The sequence below is a fragment of the Dreissena polymorpha genome, chromosome 12, assembly GCF_020536995.1.
Source record: "Dreissena polymorpha isolate Duluth1 chromosome 12, UMN_Dpol_1.0, whole genome shotgun sequence".
In the NCBI taxonomy this organism is placed as follows: domain Eukaryota; kingdom Metazoa; phylum Mollusca; class Bivalvia; order Myida; family Dreissenidae; genus Dreissena; species Dreissena polymorpha.
The window spans coordinates 16193803-16218376 of record NC_068366.1 but is presented as its reverse complement, the minus strand read 5'-3'; the positions used below and the strand labels follow the sequence as shown (position 1 = coordinate 16218376).

The 24574-nt window shown below is 38.3% G+C and overlaps 1 protein-coding gene and 1 long non-coding RNA gene across 2 annotated transcripts; one reads left to right on the top strand and one right to left on the bottom strand.

The window, feature by feature from the left end:
* Positions 1-453: 453 nt before the first annotated feature.
* LOC127853632 (beta-1,4-galactosyltransferase 3-like) lies at positions 454-24574 on the bottom strand. Its single transcript, XM_052388307.1, has 7 exons — positions 24425-24574; positions 19331-19618; positions 17195-17427; positions 16131-16318; positions 14984-15106; positions 4321-4416; positions 454-2637 (listed from the first exon to the last, which is right to left on the bottom strand). The coding sequence occupies exons 2-7, from the start codon at positions 19599-19601 to the stop codon at positions 1596-1598; spliced, it is 1953 nt and encodes a 650-aa protein (XP_052244267.1). The 5' UTR covers positions 19602-19618; positions 24425-24574; the 3' UTR covers positions 454-1595.
* On the top strand, positions 5665-16268 carry LOC127853633 (uncharacterized). The gene is made up of 4 exons (XR_008036704.1): positions 5665-6342; positions 13886-14175; positions 14559-14727; positions 16143-16268. It is a non-coding gene; the product is annotated as an uncharacterized LOC127853633 (long non-coding RNA).

Here is a 24574-nt window from a genome sequence, read left to right as displayed (position 1 = left end):
CACTGTAGCGTAAATTAGTCCTGCAGTATAAAGCAGCATAGCTACATTTATCGTTCGAATCAACTTATATAAAATACGTTAAAACAGAAATTAAATTTTATTGACAGTATAAAAACAATACCTCAAATTAAATATCAAGCACGATGGTAGATAAAATATGTGACAATTACAAGTTAATTTATCGCAACTTATCGCAACTTCAAAACACATAAATATTACACGCATTTAAAGTCTAAAAAACCAACTTGTATAATTCCTAAATAAATCAAGACGCTTGTGCATTTTGAAGATCGTTTATCTGTTGCATCTCATGTGTAACAAATATAGTTAATGCATGCAGACTTTTATACAGTAAAACTTTTCCAGTTACAGTGACATGCTAAATGTACCAATCAATCATAGGACTTCATATTCATATGTATAATGCAGATTTAATGAAACAAGAAACAAACGTTTTCACGTTTTGCATATTAATTTTATTAAAATAAAAAACACTAAAGTGAGTGAAAGAATGGCTTTGTCCCGGAAACAAAGAAATTGCCTCACATTTATACATTTATGATTTGATATATTGTTCTTGCTATATTTTGAAGGTTCAAATGCAGCGCATAATGCCCACTTTTAGTGTTTCCTGTAGCCTCCTCTCGTTGTTACAAATTATCATGTCTATTGAAGGGCTCATCGCGTAAATTTTCCCATTTGCAAACGATTTGTTCCTGAACAAACATTCTTAAAACAATACAAAGCCCTTCGATAATATCTTTCAAAATATTTGAAGAAAATAGATTGAACCAGATTTGATACATGTATATCAAACGAACCTTGTTTCCGTATATAGCCAAAAAGGTTATAAAGACATATTTTTTACGATTAATGGAAATAATGAACATTAAAAACTATCTATATACAAAATGCATATGAATTCAACAAAATGTTTCTGCGCCAGAGGTTGATAGTCCTGCACAGGGTTATAAATTATTAGTAATACTTAGAACTAAGTTCAACCATTTTAACACTTGTTACATATACTCTTTGTTTCCATTCTCAAACGATATCACATTTCTTTGCGTAAAAATCACTATTTGAATTATTTAGACTTTTATCACATCTATATTAGTCCCGCTCTGAAAACCTGGGCTTTAATGCATGTGCGTAAAGTTTCACCCCAGTTTAGCCTGTGCAGCCCACACATGCTAATCAGGGACGACACTTTCTGCCTGAACAGGATTTTTATTAAGAAGATACTAAATTAAAACCATAATAACATAAAAGCGAAAACTGTAGTTCATGAATAGACTATGCGAACAGCACAGGCTAATCTGGGACAACACTTGACGCATATGCATTAAGCATAGTTTTCCCAGGAAGAGTCTTATTTGGTCCGACCTTTATCACATCCATATCGAAGGCTGTCAACAGCTGCACTACCACTTCACTGTGGTGAGATCATAATTCTTGATAGTCCATTATACTAGTCACTGACACATCTTCGCTTTATTTCCATTCATCCCGCAGCTGTTCTGTTTTCCGCCCGGTCTGTCTGCAAACTAGTTTTAGGGGACTGAAAGTTGTTAATCACTATACTAATGTGGGGGTCAACTGGTTACAACAACAATGGAGTCTGAAGACAATAGCCGCTGACGTTGTTGTTGCTGTTGTTGATGATGTTGCTGCTCTTGTTGTTCTGGTTGTCTCTGCTGTTGCTGCTGTTGTTGGTGCTGCTGATGTTGTTGGTGCTGCAGTTGTTGTTGTTGATGTTGTTTCTCTTGAATCTGCAGCACATTACTCTGCAAGGCAGTTTGTTGTTGAGATTCACGGTCTTGGTCTATAATCTGTTGTTCGACTACCACCTGTAGTGCTTCTGAGTTTTGTTGTAAACTATTTTGAAAATTACTTTGTAATAACGTATATTGTTTCTGACGCTCATTCTCATTGTTAATTTGGTCATTTTGATTGCTATTTATGATTTGTTGTTGCTGCTTTTGTTGTTGTTGTTGCGAAAACATCTGATCACTGTGTTGTTCATTCTGTTGTTGTTGTTGCTGCTGCTGTTGATGCATCTTCTGCAACAGATCTAACACCTGCTGTTTAGGATCGATATCTTCGTTTGTTCTATTCACACTGTCGATGTTGTTTGTCTTATTTTCATGTTGTTCCCTTAATGCAAGTTGCTGTTGTTTCAACTCCTCTACCGTTTTTGCAACCTTTGGTGTCTCTATAACAGGCAACGGATCCACTTTGGTCAGATTTTCTGGCAAATTGCCAACAAATCCCCTTGGTATCCAGCTAATCCTAACCGGTCTTAACCGACCTAAAACCAGTTTTGTAGCTGCCGGTTGAGCTAGCTGTGCTTTGTTAGCTCCCGGTTGCTGAATTTCGGATTTAGCGTCTGTTTTCGAATGTTCTGTTTCGTTGGTAGCTTTTATGGAATTAACAGATGAAGCACTGGAGTTTGTCTTATTTACCAATGGGCTGCCGCTTGGTTTATGTGAAATCTCGTTTTGAATTTCTGTCACATTGACACTGACTAATATCCAGGTGTACAATGGGCGATATTCTTTCTTCAGAACTGTGTACTTCAGGTTGTTCACGCCATCTTGTAAGCGTCGAGCCTTAGTGGTGCGAAGTAAATGGAATCTAAAAGGAAAAAAATAATATCGTGTGTTTGTCTAGTCGTAGTTTTGGCGGTTTAAACAGCATTACAGTCATGTCACGGTTGTTAAACAGCATTACAGTCATGTCACGGTTGTTAAACAGCATTACAGTCATGTCACGGTTGTTAAACAGCATTACAGTCATGTCACGGTTGTTAAACAGCATTACAGTCATGTCACGGTTGTTAAACAGCATTAGAGTCATGTCACGGTTGTTAAACAGCATTACAGTCATGTCACGGTTGTTAAACAGAATTACAGTCATGTCACGGTTGTTAAGCAGCATTACAGTCATGTCACGGTTGTTAAACAGCATTACAGTCATGTCACGGTTGTTAAACAGCATTACAGTCATGTCACGGTTGTTAAACAGCATTACAGTCATGTCACGGTTGTTCGTCCTGAAAAGCTCATATGTATGTCAATAACTGACAAATACCGAAAGTAAATTAAAGGAAGAGAGAGAATGACCGTTGAATTGATTTCATGACCAATCCTGAAATTTATGTAATAAAAGTATGACCAAACATACAAATTGAAAGAAAAATGCGGCCTTTAGTGTGTGTGTGTGTGTGTGTGTGTGTGTGTGTGTGTGTGTGTGTGTGTGTGTGTGTGTGTGTGTGTGTGTGTGTGTGTGTGTGTGTGTGTGTGTGTGTGTGTGTGTGTTGTGTGTGTTTTAATTTGACCTGGTGAATTTAATCGCTTCGGTTTGTGTATAGGAAATACGCCAATGAACTGGCAATGTCATCTGCTGTTGTTTGACAAAACAGTGGATGTAAATGTAGTTTGAAATGCCTTAGTGTGTGAAGTTTCCCTGACGTGTATTCGCACATCTCTTGAGTGCAGTCATTAATATTAACCCATTTAAGCCTAGTGGACTCTCCTATACTTCTAAATTGGATCAATTTATTTCCAAAATAAGGGATGTCTAGTATATGTATTTCTATATCAAGAATATTTCTTACAGAAATTCCTTTAAGCAAGAGCACAGACCCTGATGAGACGCCCCATCATGCGGCTTCTCATCTGGGTCTTCGCTGTTTGCCAATGCCTTTTTTCTAGTCGCTAGGCATAAATGGGTTAACTTCTAATGTAATCTAGTAAATATTTATAAGAACAACAACAAATAGTACTTCATCATATTGCAGGAAAATTGTTCAAACGCTTATAAGTGAGCCTTGCTATATGAAAACTGCGCTCAACCCTTTGCATGCTGGGGAATTTGTCGTCTGCTAAATTGTCTTCTGCTGAATTTCTAAAATTAGCATTTTCTTTCAATTTTTTCAAAGAATACTATCCGAATAGCAAACAGTTAGGATCCTGATGAGACGCCACGTTTTGTGGCGTCTCATCTGGATCCAAACTGTTTGCAAAGGCCTTTTAAATTCGGTTCCAGCACTCAAAGGGTTAATGCATGTGCGTAAATAGTCTTCTCAGATTAGCCTGTGCAGTCAGGGACAACACTTTCCGCTTTTATTGTATTTGTCGTTTTCGTTTTTAAGTGTCCTCTTAGCAGGTATCCAGTTTACACTAAAAGTGTCGTCCTTGATTAGCTTTTGCGGACTGTATAGGCTAATCAGGGACGACGCTAAGCATATGCATTAAACACCGTTTTCAAAAAGCGAGGCAATGTCTTGTTTCAATGAGCATGGATAAAACAGTGTACCTGTCCGGATTGGACTTGTCTTTGGCATGGACTAACATCTTATATCTGGCCACTGTGGGAGCATAGCGAGTCACTGTCAAACCACTGTACAGAATCCTGGACAAAAAACGGACTAAGTTGTATGCAATAAAATAAATTGATAAATAATTGCATTCAATTTTAAGTATGTTACACATTACTTGTTTAATTTCTGAGCATTTGTAAGCAGCGTTTTTCACCATTTTGAGAATTGGGCCGGGTCCCTTTGGATTGGGAACAATCGCGGCGTTCTGATTAAAATTTGGAATTTGATGCTGTTGTTCTTTTGCTAACAAATGCTTCAAAATTGAGAATATAAGTGTTTTCAGTATTATATACTAGTATACTAAGATGCACCTAGTCGAGCTGGATGGGATCTAAATATTGAGATCTAACAAAATATTTGTTTACACCTTCCATTGAGAATTTTTCGGTCCCATTTGGGACAAATATTTCCTTTTTTCCATTAGGAATGGCGCCGAATACCGGCCCCGCATTTTAACGAAAAACAACATTTCTGCTATGTTTATTGTCCCCTGATAATAGCAACATTGCTGTTGTAGTCATTCATATACATAAAAACTAATTAAGTCATTAATTAGCATAAATCCAATTTTAACATTTACACTATACCTATGGCGAAACTTCGTTTAACCTTTAACAAAAAGTGGCGAATTATACTTATGAGTTAAAGTGATATTATGGGCATTTTTCACTGCTTAATTGAGCTGAAAAGAATTAACAGGTCAAAAGAGTTAGTTAAAATATGGTTACTAATCAATTATCTGCAACTCATCTTGCTACTAGTTGTTTATAAAAATATATATTTTATATTTGAAATCTTACGTGACCCACCCAGTCCTCTAAGCCGAAATGATCCGTAAAACAAAATTGTGTCTTTGTGTCGTATGAACGAATCTGCACTAAAACTAAATTTAGGTTTACATCGTACATGCATGACCAGTTGTCAATCGAAAGTACGGTTGATATTCCAATGCATTATTTTTCTCTTTCCGGGATAATGTTTTAATATGTTGATGTTCTATTAACAAATATAAGTGTATATAAAGTGAAAACATCAAAAATAAACAACGGTTGCGATAGACACCTATAAACTGTTAGATGCCCATAATATCACTTTAATTGGCTTCCAGCACACACAGCAGTCTTCAACACGCATCAAATTTGTTGGGGGTAAAAATAAAATCGCCGCGGTCTGGGAAAACTGGACTTGATAAATGTGTGTAATGTGCCGTCCCAGATTAGCCTGTGTAGTCTGCACAGGCTTATCTGGGACGACACTTTCCGCCTTAACTGGATTTGGCTATTGTTGTGCCAGTGCCCGGCCTACAAAACGCGCACATACCTCGTGACTGGGAACCAGCGACAAATCGATATAGTGCATGCTGGGCAGCACGAGTTTGTACGGTCTCTTGTGCACGGGACGTTGAGGTGAGTAGATGTGTTTATGTGCCTATGTCCCTATGTGAGTATTGTGTGTGAAATAGTGAGCCTGCGTATAGTTTATATTGTATTATATGGTATTGTATTGTATATGTGTGTCGGTAACTGTGAGCCTGTAATTGTGAACCTGTGCGTGTAACCCTGAGTACGTAAGTAGTTCCAGGGGGTTTAGCCTGTGTATGTAAGCCAGTGTCTAGCTGTGAGCCTGTGCGTATTGTATTATATTGTATTTTATGTGCGTTCAACACGTATTTACCTGGAAGGCCATTCCCAGAAGATATAAGTGAGTCTGTGACTGTGTATGTAAGCCGGTGACTGTGTGTTTAAGTACGTGTTTGCCTGGAAGTGTATTCCCAGAAGTACATGTATAGTGCCATTTCGTGACGTGGACGAGCCGACAAGTGTACCCGACGAGCCGACGAGTGCACCCGACGAGCCGACGAGTGTACCCGACGAGCCGACGCGTGAAGCCGACAAGTTCCCTCGAAGACGACGAGGACGATTGGTGCCGTCCAGACGTGGATTCCAGTCGATGTCTATGTGAGTAGTCTTGTATATTATCTTTGCTAGCGGTTGTGATAATTGCATTAAAACCCACGAATAGCTAACCGGGTGAAAACACTACAATGGTAGTACGGGTGGGGTTTGTGTAATTGTGTTTTAACGGTTAGGCTAGTTCTATATATAACTTTGTTGCAAATAAATCGGCATCGTGAAATTTAGTTTGGACCGTCGCATCAAATTTAATTTAAAGTTCTGTGTTCGTTTTAAAACGTTATTTCTATAATTTAACAGTTGCACGCATTTTTCGTCTATTTTAGTCGTGTGTAATCAACGGACGGCCACGTGTTTTTTATTGGCAATTTTCCCGTGATTAGTTGGCGCGTATTCTGTGCGCAGCAGTTCATGAAAAACGTGTTTGGTTGACTGCTGTATAAAATTATAGCAGTGTAAATTGCTGATGTATTGATGATGAAATTGGTGCTTAACTACAAGTTAAAGCGGCGTGTTTTTTATTTGCAGTTTTTATTTTTCTTCTACATATATTCAGTTGGAATACAAACTCTGTGATTTTTTTGTACTTTTTTACAATTAAGTCAATTTCGCCAATGCTCCTTTAGAACCACATGCCACTAAGGATATAAGTTCAAACAATGCTCGCACATGTGCATTTGATATTGCTTCCCTTGATTCAACCTGTAATATGAAAATGCGTATACCATTGCATGTCTTGTCTGATGTTTATGACGGTTTGTTGTATAACACATTGGATGCCAGCAACACACATATGACTTGCTTGATATGGTTTTAACACCAATGCAAAGTAAATGAGATCATCGGAGAAAGCTAAATTCACCATCATTCTAGGTACTTTTGTCTCGGCATTGTCCCACCACAGCAGCCAATTAAAAAAAAAAAAACTAAAACCTTTTAGCAGATCCCAAAGTAGCGTAGTCATGTTTTATTTTTCACCTTTTTCTATGAATAGTTTTACTTAAAAACATATTCTCATTCATTCTTGGGTGGAAATCTTATCACTTTTTCCAACACCTTTCCACAGCTGTATCCAGCAAATACGATCTAAATCTCGATGTAACCATTGTCACTCAGTTTAATTTGGCATTAGGACATCATATTGTATTTGTTTTTCTGAAGACATTTTGCTGATGTTAAATACTTTTGTTCTGCGCACAAAAAGGCTTTTTGTACAATAAAGTTTGTGAATAGTTTATTTCAACTTGATACGGTTAATGTTGTATAAAAAAAGGCCATCAAGATAATAATGTAGACTTTTTTTTAATCAGTTATGTTTAGTAGATGTAAAAGTCATGTGAAAACATAAGGATTTCAGGGGTCGAAATAATGTGAAAGATTTTTGCGAACCATTTCATTGTGCTATTATTTGTGTGCTTTTGTGGTATTTAATTGTGTATTGTGATGGTTGAGTAACTAGGTTTAAAAAACTTGGAATATCTTCAGCAAATGAATATTGATATTGAGGTCATGCGTCCAAATTGACAGAACTGTTAAAATAATTAAAAATATATTTTCTATCGGTATTTCATAAAAATAAGATTAAATGATTTACAGAATTTGGAGTTCATGTCCACAAGGCAGTGTAAAGTTTAAAATGGTGATAAGATACTAAGAGTGTGTGTGTTTGTGTGTGTGTGTGTGTGTGTGTATGTTTGAATGAGTGCTGGTCATTTACAGCGCTTTTGCTGCTCAAAACTTTCACGGCCAATTATTGTTGGATAAAGTTGAGATTTTATGGTTAACATTATAATAATTGAGTTATTTGTAAACAAATGTGTTTGCTTGAATAATTCGAAAATGTTGGATATTATTATAACATTTCCTTTAAAATAAATTGTATTGGGGTATGAAGTTTACAGACTGTTACCATAAATGGCTGTTAAAGTTTTGAGCAACCAGGCCTAGTTGTTCATCATTATTTTTACAATCTATGTTTTACCTATTTATGATTCCACAGTTATTTGAAGATTATTATTTTTTAAAGAAAAGTATTGGGGGGGGGGGGGGGGGTTATAGTTTAGTTAAAAAGTTGTTTTTCTAAATGATTTGAACAGAAGATAACCTTTTGTTAATAATATTTTAAATCTACTTAAAGAAATTAAGAAATTTTTGTTCCGTTGTGAATTGAAAATGACCCTTCTTTGTAAAGTCCTTCTATTTTAATTGTTTTAATAACAGATAACAGTGAAACTGTTAAAAATGAAATTTGTGTTCAGTTAACACATATTTTAAGAAAATCTGTCATCATCCTCTGCTCATGTTGTTGAGTTAAGGATATTGTTGTCAACGTTTATTTGATTTTAAATGTTGTGCGGATACCGTGTTGACATTTCTACATAAGCCAAACATTCATTAAAAAATCATATTACTGATCAGTCTATTTGGAGATTTATTGACGAATTTATAATAGATTTAGTGCTAATGTTTGATATTTGTGAATCCAAGTTACGTCATTCCATAAATCATCCACATGTATTTCCTGATCAAACTCTGTTGCATACACAGGCATGAATTGGTTCATGGATTGACAGATGTCAGACGTTGTCAAGAATTGTACATATTGTAAATTATTATATTTTTGTAACATAACATGTTAAGTGGCAAGAATTCTATTGGCGACGGTGTTTACACTTCTGTGCATGTATCGTGTAAAGATTTGGGATCTTGGGTCTGATGTCTTATTAAGACTAGACTGCATAATTGTTTGGAGAGTAAGACAGAAACAGTTTAATATAGAGTTTTTGTTGATTGTTTGTGGAGGGGGCGGCGATGGCGATTTTATTGATTGGTGGTTGTTGGGGAATTTAGTTTTGGTTGTGTAGGCTGGTTGCCATTTTTGGTTGGGTATTGGTTTTGATTGGGTTAATGGTGGTTTGGGTGAGTAGACTCCGCGGGGCCCGGGGGGGGGGGTAGATGCCGGGCTGGCCGCCCAGGTGTCCAACTTGGGGGTGGAGATTACGGCTTGCTGGATGGAGCTCCAGGTTAGGTGGCTGGAAGAAGCCGTCAGTGCGCTGCCGACAGTGCAAGATGTCGTCCGTGACATTGGGGTGTGCATGGACGAGAGCACTGTAGGAGGCAACAATGAGACTGGCCGCGTCGGTGATGTAGTTTCGTTGGTGCTGCCGACAGTACAAAGAGTCGTCCGTGACATTGGGGTGTTCACCGACGATAGTACTCGAGGAGGCAACGATGAGACTGGGTGCGTCGGTGATGTAGTTCCATTGGTGCTGCCGACAGTACAAAGAGTCGTCCGTGACACTGGGGTGTTCACCGACGATAGTACTCAAGGAGACAACGATGAGATTGGCTGCGTCGATGACGCGGTCCCGTTGGCGCTACCAACAGTTCGCGAAGTTGTCGGTCACATTGGTGTGTGTACCGACATAAGCACTGAAGGAGGCAACGGTGAGACTGTCGGCGTCGGCGGCAGAGAAGACAAGTTCACCGAAGGCGTCGATGACGCGGTTCCGTTGGCGCTACCAACAGTTCGCGAAGTTGTCGGTCACATTGGTGTGTGTACCGACATAAGCACTAAAGGAGGCAACGGTGAGACTGTCGGCGTCGGCGGCAGAGAAGACAAGTTCACCGAAGGCGTCGATGACGCGGTTCCGTTGGCGCTACCAACAGTTCGCGAAGTTGTCGGTCACATTGGTGTGTGTACCGACATAAGCACTGAAGGAGGCAACGGTGAGACTGTCGGCGTCGGCGGCAGAGAAGACAAGTTCACCGAAGGCGTCGATGACGCGGTTCCGTTGGCGCTACCAACAGTTCGCGAAGTTGTCGGTCACATTGGTGTGTGTACCGACATAAGCACTGAAGGAGGCAACGGTGAGACTGTCGGCGTCGGCGGCAGAGAAGACAAGTTCACCGAAGGCGTCGATGACGCGGTTCCGTTGGCGCTACCAACAGTTCGCGAAGTTGTCGGTCACATTGGTGTGTGTACCGACATAAGCACTGAAGGAGGCAACGGTGAGACTGTCGGCGTCGGCGGCAGAGAAGACAAGTTCACCGAAGGCGTCGATGACGCGGTGCCGTTGGCGCTACCAACAGTTCGCGAAGTTGTCGGTCACATTGGTGTGTGTACCGACATAAGCACTGAAGGAGACCATGGAGATCCTGTGTGCGATGGTGAATTTCGCGTGCAGCGCGTTGCGGTTCAGTCTGCGGAGGCGGCTAAAAACATGGCGACCGACAGGGCCGACCAGGTGGGGGCCAAAATAGCCCAACGAAAAGCTGCTGAAACTACTCCGGCCACCGGAAGGCCAGTCCCTGTCAGACGGGCGACAGAAGTTTCCGCGTGTGACCGCCGTGAGGGCGGCGCATGCGGATGCCGAGTTACCCCAGATGACAGCTGGGAAAGTGGTGTTCGAAGACTTGTTAGGCGTGGTTCCAAAGGGTGGCGACCCTCTAGCTCTCGCCGCTGGGAGCGGTCCCAGCGGTGGAAATTAGGTTGGCGACCACCAGAGCGTCTAACTTCCAAAATAAGAACCGCCTAAAATTGTAAATGGCGAGGTTAATTGTTAGTAAAACTAGGAAAACAATGCAAAATACAAAAGACCCCCAATTAAAAAAAAATTACAGTAAAGTTGCAGTGACATTCTATTCGCGGTGTTGATAACGTATTACGGTGTACGCGGAGTATCTCTAGTAGTAACACTAAAAGCAGCAGCAGTAGTAGTAGTGGTAGTAGTAGTAGTAGTAGTAGTAGTAGTAGTAGTAGTAGTAGTGGTAGTAGTGGTAGTAGTAGTAGTAGTAGTAGTAGCAGAAGTAGTAGTAGTAGTAGTAGTAGTAGTAGTAAAAGCTGTTGTTATGAATATTACATAGAGTACGCGGTGTATATAAGTAATAGTTCTCGTAAACATTTTGATTAATTTGATTAGATTGTTTTGAATATATATGTCCTATTGTCTCAGTTTAAGCCCCGTCTTTTATTGCAATATTGTTGGAACTATAAAATTGAAATTAATCTGAGCAGTGCTCTGCGAAATGGGGGTTTAATGAATAGGCATAAAGTGTCGTCCCAAATTGTATTTCCTGGTATCCTGCTTTTCCCTAGCACTTCTCTTACAGAAAACAGATATAAATGCAAAACTATTTTAAAAAATGCTGAAAATCCAATCAATTGAACTAAGGTAATAGCAGCATATCCGGTCTTTAACATATACATCTTAAAGAACTACCAATAAAAATGTTTACTGTACAAAAAAAATGCACAGACACAAACTACATGTATTTCAATATAAACGATTTTTGTCATTTTGGAGTCATAAGGTAGCTAGGGAAAAGCAACTTGTTTTGTCTCTGCTATTCACAAACAATTTCCATGGACCTCGTGATTGCACAAGTAAATGGTTTACAATCGATGTGATGCAATTTACTGTTTGTGAAACGTTGCATGGTTTGTGAAATGTTGTGTGAATAGCAGACAGAACAAAATTAAAAATAAAAACATCTGTAAAGAAGAAATTTGTATTTGTGCCATCTGCTAAAAAAAATAGATATCAGCATACAATCAAACTATACGGAAACAATTAAGATAATGTGGATTTTGCTAGAGGTTTTCTGATTCATTCTTTATCCATTTATTGTAATAGTATTAAAAGCTGTCCCAGCCGGTGTGTTTGGTTAATCTTTGGTGTTTTGTTGAGCGCAGTGTGTCAGTTTAGTTACCTCCCTTAATAGAGTTCAACATCTATAACGTTTAGCAGATAAATGCATCAGAAGATTCAATAGTGTAAATAATAGTATAATAATAATAATAAATGAATAGTACGAGTAAATAGATAAATAATAATAATATGAATATAACTACCTAAGGATAAAAATTCCTAACCCAAGATTGTGGGCAGAGGATATGCAATTGTTAGATTTCCTTCCTAACCTAAGATTGTGAGAAAATGGCTGTCACTTAATGCTAACAGCAATATAGTAAGAGATTGCCGCAGAGATTAATACCCTGGAGGAGAGTATCTCGGAACTGCAATCGCAGTTGCACTTGATTTTTGTGATTCTTTTTACTACTCCGAGGATGTTTTCATGCAAACTTTATCTGACCTCCGGTGTTACCCCATTTTTGTTTAAAATAGAAATTCTTAATATGAACAGTGTTCTGTGAAAAGAGGGTTTAATACATGGGAGTAACGCGTTGTCCCAGATTTGTTGTGCAATCCGTACTTTGTTTTTTATAATGTTGTATATAGAGTGCTTTGCTCACTCAGGGATGGGTTCTTTTATTTTCCATGAATCTATGGGAAAGTGCTTTCTTCCATTTCTTATTTTTTATCTAACTGTCGGACGACCACTGTCACACTCCATACTGTTTGTGACCGGAAGTGGTATTGCAGGTCTTTTGAATTTTTTATGTGACCATGCTTGACGGCAACTGTCATGATGCATCAATTTCATTTTTTGTTAATGGCCGGAGGTGTTTCCAGGTGCATGTACACTTTATTTTGTTTTTATTTTTGTAAAGTACATTATTTCTCAGTGTGATCTCCACATTCTAATACATAAGTGACTGTACTTGTCAGACGATAGCCGACAAGAATGTTCTTTTTTATTTTACTAATGTGATGGAAATTTTCTTATGCAAGAAACATATTGGTCACTGACCTCTAGAATGCAGCGGTCTGTATTTACCCTGCTAGGCGAATGCACTCCTGTGCCTGCAGGAGGGGGATCATGGTCCCATTTGAGTCTCTGTCTCTTCTGCCTTGGGTGCGACCGTAGGGCGGCGGCCCAAGAGGAGAAAGTGGGAGGAATGTAGTGGGTACAATAGTTTTATTTTAGTTGTCTTTTCCTCCATATAATGTCAATGATTATGTTGCAAAATGAACGTTCTCTATATAAAATTAAAAGCAATTATATGTATTATTTGGACAAAAATAAGATTATTTTTATTCTTATATTTTTAACCTTTTTGTCACTTAGATATTATTTTAACGCATTTGTAGTACCTTAGAAAGTTACATTTCTTGTGATTTTTATTATAATATAACCAAGAGGATTTTTATTACCTTAGAAAGTTAAATTTCTTGTGATTTTTATTTTAATATAACCAAGAGGATTTTTATTTATATTATGCAGTCACATGCAGAGGGCGTATGCCTTCTCATTTGGGCTGCGAGGGGATGTATTTGTATGATATTTTATGATTTTATTTGATAAGCTATTTTATTTGTTAAAATTTGTGAAAATGGATTGTAAGGTGGGTGCTCCTGTCCATTCATTGTGTAGACAAGAAAAGGACAGGAGTAACCTGACCTTGTTTTTTAGAATATTGAATCAAAAAGCTTTGATAAGGCACCTGAATTGATTTTTATACTAATACACTCGAGTTTAGAGGCATATTGAGACACTTGAGTCAATGGTGTGTTATTTTTGTTGGTACGGACCGGTTTGTTTAAATTATATATATATATACAGGATGACCTGTCGCTGGATATTAAACATTTGTTTTTGTGTATTGTTTTAATAATTATATTACAGGCCAATGGGTACTGACGTTTAATGGAGATGCATTAACTTTAGTTGTTGTATATTGCAGACGTTGCGCAGACAGAGAGGTCGGACGAAAGCTGGCCGGCATGCAGACCTGACTTTGAGGTGTTAGGTCAAGGTGCTTACGCGAGGGGCACTATTACTTCATCGGTAGCTCCGGTACGATTCCTTCGCCGTGTGGCGTCGTCCCAAAAGGAGAAAAGTGGGAGGAGTGTTGTGCCAGTGCCCGGCCTACAAAACGCGCACATACCTCGTGACTGGGAACCAGCGACAAATCGATATAGTGCATGCTGGGCAGCACGAGTTTGTACGGTCTCTTGTGCACGGGACGTTGAGGTGAGTAGATGTGTTTATGTGCCTATGTCCCTATGTGAGTATTGTGTGTGAAATAGTGAGCCTGCGTATAGTTTATATTGTATTTTATGGTATTGTATTGTATATGTGTGTCGGTAACTGTGAGCCTGTAATTGTGAACCTGTGCGTGTAACCCTGAGTACGTAAGTAGTTCCAGGGGGTTTAGCCTGTGTATGTAAGCCAGTGTCTAGCTGTGAGCCTGTGCGTATTGTATTATATTGTATTTTATGTGCGTTCAACACGTATTTACCTGGAAGGCCATTCCCAGAAGATATAAGTGAGTCTGTGACTGTGTATGTAAGCCGGTGACTGTGTGTTTAAGTACGTGTTTGCCTGGAAGTGTATTCCCAGAAGTACATGTATAGTGCCATTTCGTGACGTGGACGAGCCGACAAGTGTACCCGACGAGCCGACGAGTGCACCCGACGAGCCGACGAGTGTACCCGACGAGCCGACGCGTGAAGCCGACAAGTTCCCTCGAAGACGACGAGGACGATTGGTGCCGTCCAGACGTGGATTCCAGTCGATGTCTATGTGAGTAGTCTTGTATATTATCTTTGCTAGCGGTTGTGATAATTGCATTAAAACCCACGAATAGCTAACCGGGTGAAAACACTACACTATCAAGAGACTTTCTTTAAACCAAAAATACCATAAAAGCGAAAAGTGTCGTCCCTGATTAGCCTTTGTGGACTGCACAGACTAATCTGGGACGACACTTTACGCACATGCATTAAGCCCTGTTTTCCCAGGGTGCGGCTGAAAGCAATAGTACATTATTGTCACCTACCTTCTGTACATGTCATCATCTTCCCCGCCCCATCCGAAGTAGAGATTGGAAAAACCATTAATGGCCTGGAAATGCTCTCGGGAAATGGCACTTACACCGCCAAACAGCTGTGCATATGGAAGTCTGCCAAGCAAAAAGCAATGCTAATTGCAGTATAGTTTACATTACATGCTTATCTTACCTTATGCTTGCAATTTTTCTAAAACAAAGCAGAAGTTAACAAGTTCAATAGTCGGATAAACAACTAACGTTCCCTCGTTATCTCTATATGAAGCCTCATAACCAAATAATCGAACTGTATGATTACATAATACATATAGGATCTGGCACGAGTTGTCATATCGTACCATATTTTATTAAACGAATTCAGGAATTGTGTTAGCAAGCGAGCCTTTAGCGAGCTTACTAACGAATTTCCTGGACGAGTTTAATAAAATATGGTATGATATGACAACGTGTCAGATCTTTTTTATCACATGCTTTTTAATGAGCAAGTTAAATAAATATTTACACAAACATAATGATAAATCCCGAATGTTGTTTACATTTCGTGACGTCATATTTCCGCAAAATAACAAAATGCGATTGGTCAATAAATGAAAACAAAGCCAATGAAAACGCTTTAAAATGTTGTATTACACGTGTGTAATAAAAATAATATGTAATGGTTGCATTACATGGGAAACAGGGTATGGCATGTGATAAAAATACAATTTTGTGGCACAGAGATGTATTATCAATGTATTATAGTGCACTACCCCCAAAATGATACCCATATACAGTATCTTTATAGAGCTCTGTGCAAATGAAAGTTAAATATTTCCATATTTAGTATATGTAGTGTCAAGTGTTAGGGTAAAAATTAAAAACCATAATAATTGTGTGCACATCTGTTATTATCCGTTTTATACTTAAAATAGGTGTATGTTGTGTAACGTAAACATGCACATCATTCTTGTTTGAAGTATTTGGTGCTTACCATATTGACAGAGAACCAGTTCTAGCATTGACACCAATTGATCATTTAAGTTAAACACAACAACCATATCTGATCATAGTGTGTAACATTTACGCATGTATTAAATTTTCAATATACCGGAAACCATACAAAAAGCCGTAGCTAGAACACAACGGCCAAAATAATTACTTATAATTCAAGGTGTCTACAGCTACAGACATATGACGGGGACTCTGTTCACACGAGTACAGGTTGCGATCGTCTTCCGGTAGGAGATCGACATCGTGAAAGACGAAGCACTGATAGTCATAGTCCTTTAATGCCTCTAGGTAGCCAATGTTCATCAGCAGTGCTCGGTTGAAAGTGACGTTCACAGCCTGGAATAGAAGCTGAGATAAGAGGGCGTGCTGTTCACATAATAGATTTGGGGGCAAGATAAGGAGGCGTGTTTACTAAATTTCGTTTTCATTGATAGGATATTAGAATGCATTCATATCGAAATGTTTTGTGCACTTTATAAAGGGCTGATATAAGAAGGCATGTACAGTAAAAGTTCGAAGTACATTTTCTGGAGAACAAAACGATGATAACAACTTATCATCGTTTTGTTTTCCAGAAAATGTGTGTTGAGAAAAACGGTGTAAGACACAGTGTCCATATATCACATTAGTAAGTTGTTTTGGGTCATGTGAAGTTCACTAAATACAGTTTGATATCAGAGCAGATTACTTTTTTTCTAAGTGTGCAGGTGTACTTTCACAAACCATAAGCAGATTTACCTAACAGATAAAAATATGATGTTCATGCAATTTTCTGCAATGATTCTTAAAATAAACGTAAGGGAAAATATTCCCGTTATTAGCATCAATGGGAACCCGTTATTAGCATCAATGGGAAATAGCGGGGGAGCATTAGCGATTCAAACGGCCCTTGCCAGAACGATTCCAATTTAAATCCACAATTCTTTTATAATATTTATCACCAATGTCATTATTTAACCCATTTATGCCTAGCGTCAAGAAAAAAATGCATTGGCAAACAGCGCAGACGCAGATGAGACGACGCATGATGCGGCGTCTCATCAGGGTCTTCGCTGTTTGCTGAAAGGAATTTCTGTAAGAAATATTCTTAATATAGAAATAAATATACTAGACATCCCTAATTTTGGAAATAAATTGATCAAATATAGAATGATGGGAGAGTCCACTGGCATAATTGGGTTAAATCAAACATGCGCGTAAATAAATACACACCATTTCAACGACAAATATCGCATAGTCTAGCTGCTGCTTCTGCAGGAACGGGTGAATGTTGTTGAGAAATATCTTAAGGTGGATATCCCTGTCCCGGAACGGGATCACAATCGCGACCTTGTGGCGCGCGACGCACCCTGGCGGCCGCGAGTGACCACCCTTAAGGAGACTCGGGAATTTCTCTTCCAGCGACGTCCATGACGGAACCCGTTTGTCTACCTCCACGTGACCATCTGTGAGAGAAAAAGTCATCACTCAGAGAGTTGATAATGCATAGGAAAATTTGTAATGGATCATGTAAAAAACTTGATAAACTCGTATTTGTTTATTGTATTAATGCGGATTATGTTCGGTAGCTGGGGTATTTCGATAGTTTTAGTCTTGTAAAATCGGCACTTAACGTTCGGTCAGATCAGAGCCGACCTAGCATTTCTACGAGTTCGAGAAGTGTTTTGTTGTAGTTTATGTTGGCAAGTAGCCGTTTTTGGTCATTTTTTGACACGAGGCAACTTTTCTCAGCAAAATGGTACATACCGGGTAGTTTACGAAAATTGACCGCCATTAAGGCAATAATATATATATTATATCATTTTTATTTTTATTTTTGTCAAAATGATGAAAAATGTTGTTTTAAGACATATTGATAGTGTTAAAGTGACTTGGCCACGCGCCCACTACCTGTGTTGTAGACGACTAGGATTCACGCGACGTGAAGTTGTGTCAACGATTTCAGACGTATTCAAGGACTTATTCTAATGCCTTAAGATATCGGCACGTACTTCAAGAAAAAACTCTCTTTTATGCACTAAAGATTTTTGCAAATGTATTTCAATAACTTGCTATATTTGCAAAAATCAAGTTCTTAACGGTGTGTTTACATTCTGTCCATTCCGTGTGTAAAACGCAGGAACCCCCGTTGATTCTGCACCCTGACATTTATTTTATGCTATTTAATAAACTCCATGTTAGAAGCTCTTGCCTTTTTAGGACACCATCTTGTGCTTGGAATGGTAACTTGAAAGACCCAGTAAGAAAGCGGAATTATCTTCCTTACAACTTCTACGTTTTTCACTGTTTGAAACATTTAAAAACAATTAGAATAAAATCTATGTTGTGTGCATACCAGTTTTCCTGATGCAGAGACGTAAAATCTATTTAAAGTTTGGAGAAATCAATCGATACTAATCACTGCTTTTAAGTGAAGTGACATCATTACTTCGAAGTCATGACGCGATATTCTTTAGAATTACACTATAAAAAAAGTGAAGCACAATGGGAAATGATCAAATAAAAAGTGTTGATTAAATGCTTCAGAAAGCATTTGGTTGTTTGGGTAGATTATTGATCTTTAACAAAAATGTGGTCATATAAAAATATTTGTACTTGCAAACTTTTAATCACCCTTAATGGAGACGGTAATCACGTGACTAACAAAATGAAGACGTCCATGCCGAGACAGGTATTTTTGCCGTTTAATACCATTTATTATTTGTGTTTAATTTACAAATGCCGCTTCCTCTCAAGTCATATCAGCGTTAAAGTGATTTAATTAAAGCTTTTATTTCGTATTTTTACTCGCTATCGACTGTACTCGCTGCGGATTTTCTTAGTGGGAGCTGTAATTTTGTGACCAGCTCAGAAATTACGTTACAAGTAAAATGGAGTTGTAAAACGAACATTAACCCATTTATGCCTAGCGTCCAGAAAAAGGCCTTGGCAAACAGCGTAGACCCAGATGAGACGCCGCATGATGCGGCGTCTCATCTGGGTCTGCACTGTTTGCTTAAAGAAAATTTCTGTAAGAAATATTCTTAATGTAGAAATAAATATACTAGACATCCCTAATTATGGAAATAACCTGATCCACTTTAGAAGGATGGGAGAATCCACTAGGCATAAATGGGTTAATACGAAATAAACTCAAATCACTTTCTTTGGGATATGACCGGCAAGTGAGCGGCATTAAAAACATTGAAGGATATAAGCAGCGAAAAGTACCTGTCTCAGCATGGGCGTCGCCATCTTGTTTGTCACGTGATAACCACCTCTGCTTGAAAATATATAATCATCTAACGAAACAAAAACAGCCGCTAAATTTTATTTAAGATTAAAATAAGAATACAGTATTCAACGTACGCAATAATGGCGGTAAAACGGGGCATCTCTCTAGCGTCACGTTACCAAGCGTTGCGGGTGTTATGTTACGTGCGTTCAGGTTGTAAGGCAACGGCGATTTCACCTCTGTCTCCGCGGACGTGTGCGTGATGCGGAGAACCAGGAACGACTGTGGCTTCAAGAATAAGGCGTTCAGGAGGTATTGGAATGCGACTAGGAGCAGCACCACCAAAACGACAATCTTGGTGACGTGAACATGTGATCGCCTACCGTGCGACATTTCACGATGCATTTATAAGATTGCTGTACCTGTAAGAATCGATCAAAATAGTGTACCATTTACGTGTGCAGGTCGTCGTGAATTGCTATTGAATTCAAAAAACAATACTGATCGGATTATCGTTTTTTCGCATGCTTTTAACAGTTTTTATACAAACAACAGAGTAAATCTTATTATATGTAAGCACCAATAGGAAATAGTAAAAATAATAATAATGCCTCGTACTGTAAGTTTTAAGAGCATAACTAATACTTCTCATAGATCTGACAAGGTGACAAATGTGTTAGATGATGTTCAAATGTTATTTGTAACACACATCCCGCCACACACATAAACACGCAAATCAACAATAGTTGTTTTATAAACACACTATTAATAATGTACTAACACTTATAAATGTACACTCATAGAGTCATATTTCGTGTCTTAATTATGACACCTTTGATGTAATAACGTGTCAACTGACAACATAAAACATACGGCGGTCAGTATTATCGATAACGAATGCGTTACTCTGACAGCCAATGACAGCCTGTCTAACATGTCTAAGATGACAGCCGAGATTGACCAATGAAAACACACTGACCAATCGCGACATCGGACGCAAAATTTCCTCTTAATGAGGAGATTGATTATTATTGCAGTGCATACCATACTAGGCAGCATGTGAGATTGGTTAGTGGTCACCATACCGGACAGGTGCGGTTTTCTCCGGGTACTCCGGTTTTCCGCACAACCCAAGATCACATCAAAATTAAAAAAAAATTCAGTACCAACAAGCACCAACATAGCTGGAAATTGCAGCTTGATTTCAAAGTCGCCCCAACTTTCGTGAGTCTAATAAGTTAATTCGGTAGGAGTGCTCGGGCACACCCCAGGCCCACACATAATGTAGCCTCTGGCTCGGAAAGGACCTCATAAACTTCGAAATAAGTACAAACACGCAGTGCATACTTCGCGTATGACACTAAATCAAGTGCTGCTGTAGTCGCATATATTACAATAACTACAGCTACTGCTGATGCTGCGACTACTTCTGCGACTGCTATTACTACTTGTACTACTGCTGCTTCTGCTTCTAGTACTTCTACTGCTGCTGCTGCTACAGCTACTTCTACTAGTGCTTATACTTCTACTTCTTATAATACTATTGCTTAAATAAATATAATTTTTTACGATGTCGAAGTCTGATTTTTATGATGACGAAGATTGTGGCGGTAGCACAGGAGATGATGGTTGTGATGGTAATTATACAATTGATGCTGATAATTATGGTGATTAAAACACCAATAAACTGGTAAACTTCAAAACTTCATGTTCTATACATCACTGTTCAAAAAAGGTACTTCCTATGCTAATCTTTCGATAAGGTTGCTCAGCTGGTAGAGGGCTTGACTACAAACACAATGACCGCGGGTTCGATCCTCGGTCATGCCACGTAAAATGTGTGGGTTTTAATCAAGAGATCCTTTCTAGGATAATCCTTTCCCAACCTCTGATTCACGTAGGGCAGATGTCCATTAGTTTCAGTATGCGCACTTACAGAGGGGTAATCACGTGACAAACAAGATGGCGACGTCCATGTCGAGGCAGGTATTTTTCGTCGTTGTAAACCCTTTATCACTTGTATTTTTTTAATTCCTATCACTTTCCAGCCATATTAGGAAGAAAGTTACTGGCTTTTATTTCATAGTAATAATTGCTCAATATCTCGACTTTACTCGCTTAGAAATTTCTTATCGGGATGACCTTATTAGGCTCGATTGGTCATTGTCGGCTCGGGTACTACTTACATGTACCCCGGGTACTCATAAGTATACTTACATGTACCCCCGGTAAATATACTTAATAGTACCCGGTCGATTTTAGACTGTACATGAGTTGTATTCCCGCCCAAAATCAGATGTCGTAAAACGCGCTACCGATTATCTTACAAAAACTTCTCTTTAACAAAACTGCATCCAACATACTTTTTGAGTATGAGTTTCGACAACATAGAGGCCATTTTACAGACAATTTAGATAAATGTGAATATAATTTATTTAAAAAAAAGCCGACAACGACCGATTTAGCGTTAAATTTGCCGGGTACGTTTTAGTATATTGACCGTACACAGGATACATGTAAGTATACTTAAGAGTACCCGGGGTACATGTTAGTAGTATCCGAGCCGACAATGACCAATCGGGCCCTAAGCTCAATTAGGGCTCCACTAAGAAACTTTGCGGGGAGTGAAGTCGAGATATAAAGCGAATTTAAATACGAAATAAACGCTTGTCACCTTTTTACTAATATGGCTGGAAAGTGAGCGTCATTTAAAAAATAAACAAAAGTAATAAAGGGTATACAACGGCGAAAAATAACGACACACGAACACTAACTAAAAAGACGAATGCTTCGGTTGTTGTAGGAAAATATGTACGAAATATCTTCGTCACAAACGTCTCGGGGCGGTTATTTGTCTTTGCTGCATTTTTTATGAAATTCGTCTTCAATGTATAATTTTTCTTGCCTATTTTGTGTTATTGTAACGTAATTTATCAATATATTACAATTTAACACATATTAAAAATCGTATAATCTCGCTTTAACTCCTCTGACTTAGTAAAGGTAAACAAGCCAACCACAAAAACGTGTGATCTGATAAACTGACCACTGATCTGTTATGACGTAAATATTGTTGTAAACGGCGAGAAATCCGACTAAACAAACAAACGATTAGGTCTGACGAGTTGAATCACTAGTATGGGAATGTCAAATGGTAAAAAAATGGAAGACGGACTAATTGGTAAGCGTGACAACTGATTCAGTAACTTGTCATCAACTATCTAGGAAAAACGCATTTTAAAAATACGTCTAAACCTCTCACACAAAGTAATATCTTAAAAAAATATTTAAAAAATTATGTTTAATATAACTGTCATCTTTATAATAAAATGTCAATCATCACATTCAGATGTATAACAAAATATCAACTTGACTTTTTATAGTGCTTAAATTACCTTGATATCGAATGACAGTTAAAAAAAAAAATCACGCAACAATATAGCACAGCTAGCTCGTAGCGGTAAAATTGTTTTACAATTCCTCAACGTAAAACAGGTTAACGAGTACAAATACTTGAGTAATTATATATTTATGTTTCATTCATCTCGATTGTGTTCGGGTCATAAACGATCACAGGCATTTAGGGCGTTGTTTTGCTCGCTATTATTGACATAAAATACTATAATAATCCTTATCATCATATCTGTTGACACATCTTAGAGAAATTATGCTTTCCGTCACACTTTTTACAGGTTGTATAACATTGATACAGCAACTCGCTGAATGCCTATTTCATGAACCACCGGAAGTTTTGAGTCGTGAAAATATTGTTAACATGCTAAATAAATAAAAACTGTTGATCCTTTGCCACGCAATTCTTGTTAATATATGAGCCGTGCTCTGTGAAAAGGGGGTTTAGTGCATATGCGTAAAGTGTCGTCCCAGATTAGCATGTAAGGCAGGCCTGTAAGACAGGCTAATCAGGGACGACACTTTCCGCTTTTATGGTATTTTTCGTTTCAAGAAACTCTCTTTTTAGCAAAAATCAAGTTTTTTCGGAAAGTGTCGTCCCTGATAAGCTTGTGCGGACAGCACAGGCTAATCTGGGACGACACGGTACGCACATGCATTAAACCCCTTTTGCACAGAGCACGGTTCATTTATAATAACATAACTATCGACAAGTGCATAATATGATCTGAAAAGATAGATGTTCTTTTCTTAAATTCGATATATTTCTTATTTCATTTCCTGACTGTATAAAAAGCCGTCTTCTTAACTCACCCGTTATGATGAAAGAATTTAGTTCTATGGTAAAGCAATCATCAATACTCAAGTGCCATTGAATGTGTGATACTATGTGGAAATATTTGTAGCGATGGTTGGTATTAGAATCTGATATGGTATGAATCATGCCCGTCGTTATCACGATGAGCCTTTTGATTGAAACATCATATCCATACTTTATCGAGTATTTTACATGTGTAGTATTGCAAAGTGCGTACACAATTGTTCAGAATATAATACATGGTGTTTGCAATATGTTTGCTATATGTACACTGTTTTAATGCATAACTTAACAAACTCAATTCATGCACTAAATAAACTAGCTAGTATAACTTTAAGTAAAATAAATATGACGTTGAACGAATGTGAGACACAGTCTTAGTAAGCCAAACTGATTTTGCTAGTACATGTATACTAATCAGATCCCATTAAACAATATACTTTACTTAAAACCACAGGTAAACTCGATTTGCAAATCGTAAATTGATTCGATTGGCGTTTTTTAAAAAGTTTAACTAACATTTTGGTTTAAGGTTAATTCATTGATGTTTGATAATTGTTTCGATCAATCAAAATTTTTTTACTGTTCTGAGCGATGGGATATTCTAAACATCGCTTCAGAAGCGAATGGGCGGATATCCATGCGTGTACTTCGTGATAATATAACAGTTAGTTACATTCATATTTTAATATGATTCTCATTTAACCGGTCCCGACTCAGGTACATGACGGATGCGCTATTTCCAGTGCATTTCTTTGCAACTTTCACCTCCTTTCTCTGTTAATCACCAGTTGCTACTAAATGAAGTTATTCGCTTTCAGTATAAATCTAACAAATGCGCTTCAAGAGTACAGCAGACGGCAATTTATTTTGACTACGCATTGACCTATACAAAGGTCACTGCACTGCGGTAACGCTCTAGTGTACGCCGACCCACTGCTTCGAATTCCTATACATGCTTTTGAACATTTGTTAGCAAAAACACCATTTTGCTACTCACCCAAGAAATAAATACTTCTCCCAAAACACTGAATTATCTGCATTAATAAATAATCCGTCACGAGTACACCAACAACACACACGAACAGGCATTCAACACAATATCGGCACACACTCAACTCATTCCTTGAACCGGTAGGCTGTTATATCG

Coding starts and splice junctions, on each gene's coding strand:
- LOC127853632 (XM_052388307.1), bottom strand. CDS start 19,601: ATGCATCGTGAAATGTCGCACGGTAGGCGATCACATGTTCACGTCACC. Junction 16,319..17,194: donor CGATATTTGTCGTTGAAATG/GTGTGTATTTAT, acceptor CTTCTATTCCAG/GCTGTGAACGTCACTTTCAA. Junction 15,107..16,130: donor GTAGACACCTTGAATTATAA/GTAATTATTTTG, acceptor TTTGCTTGGCAG/ACTTCCATATGCACAGCTGT.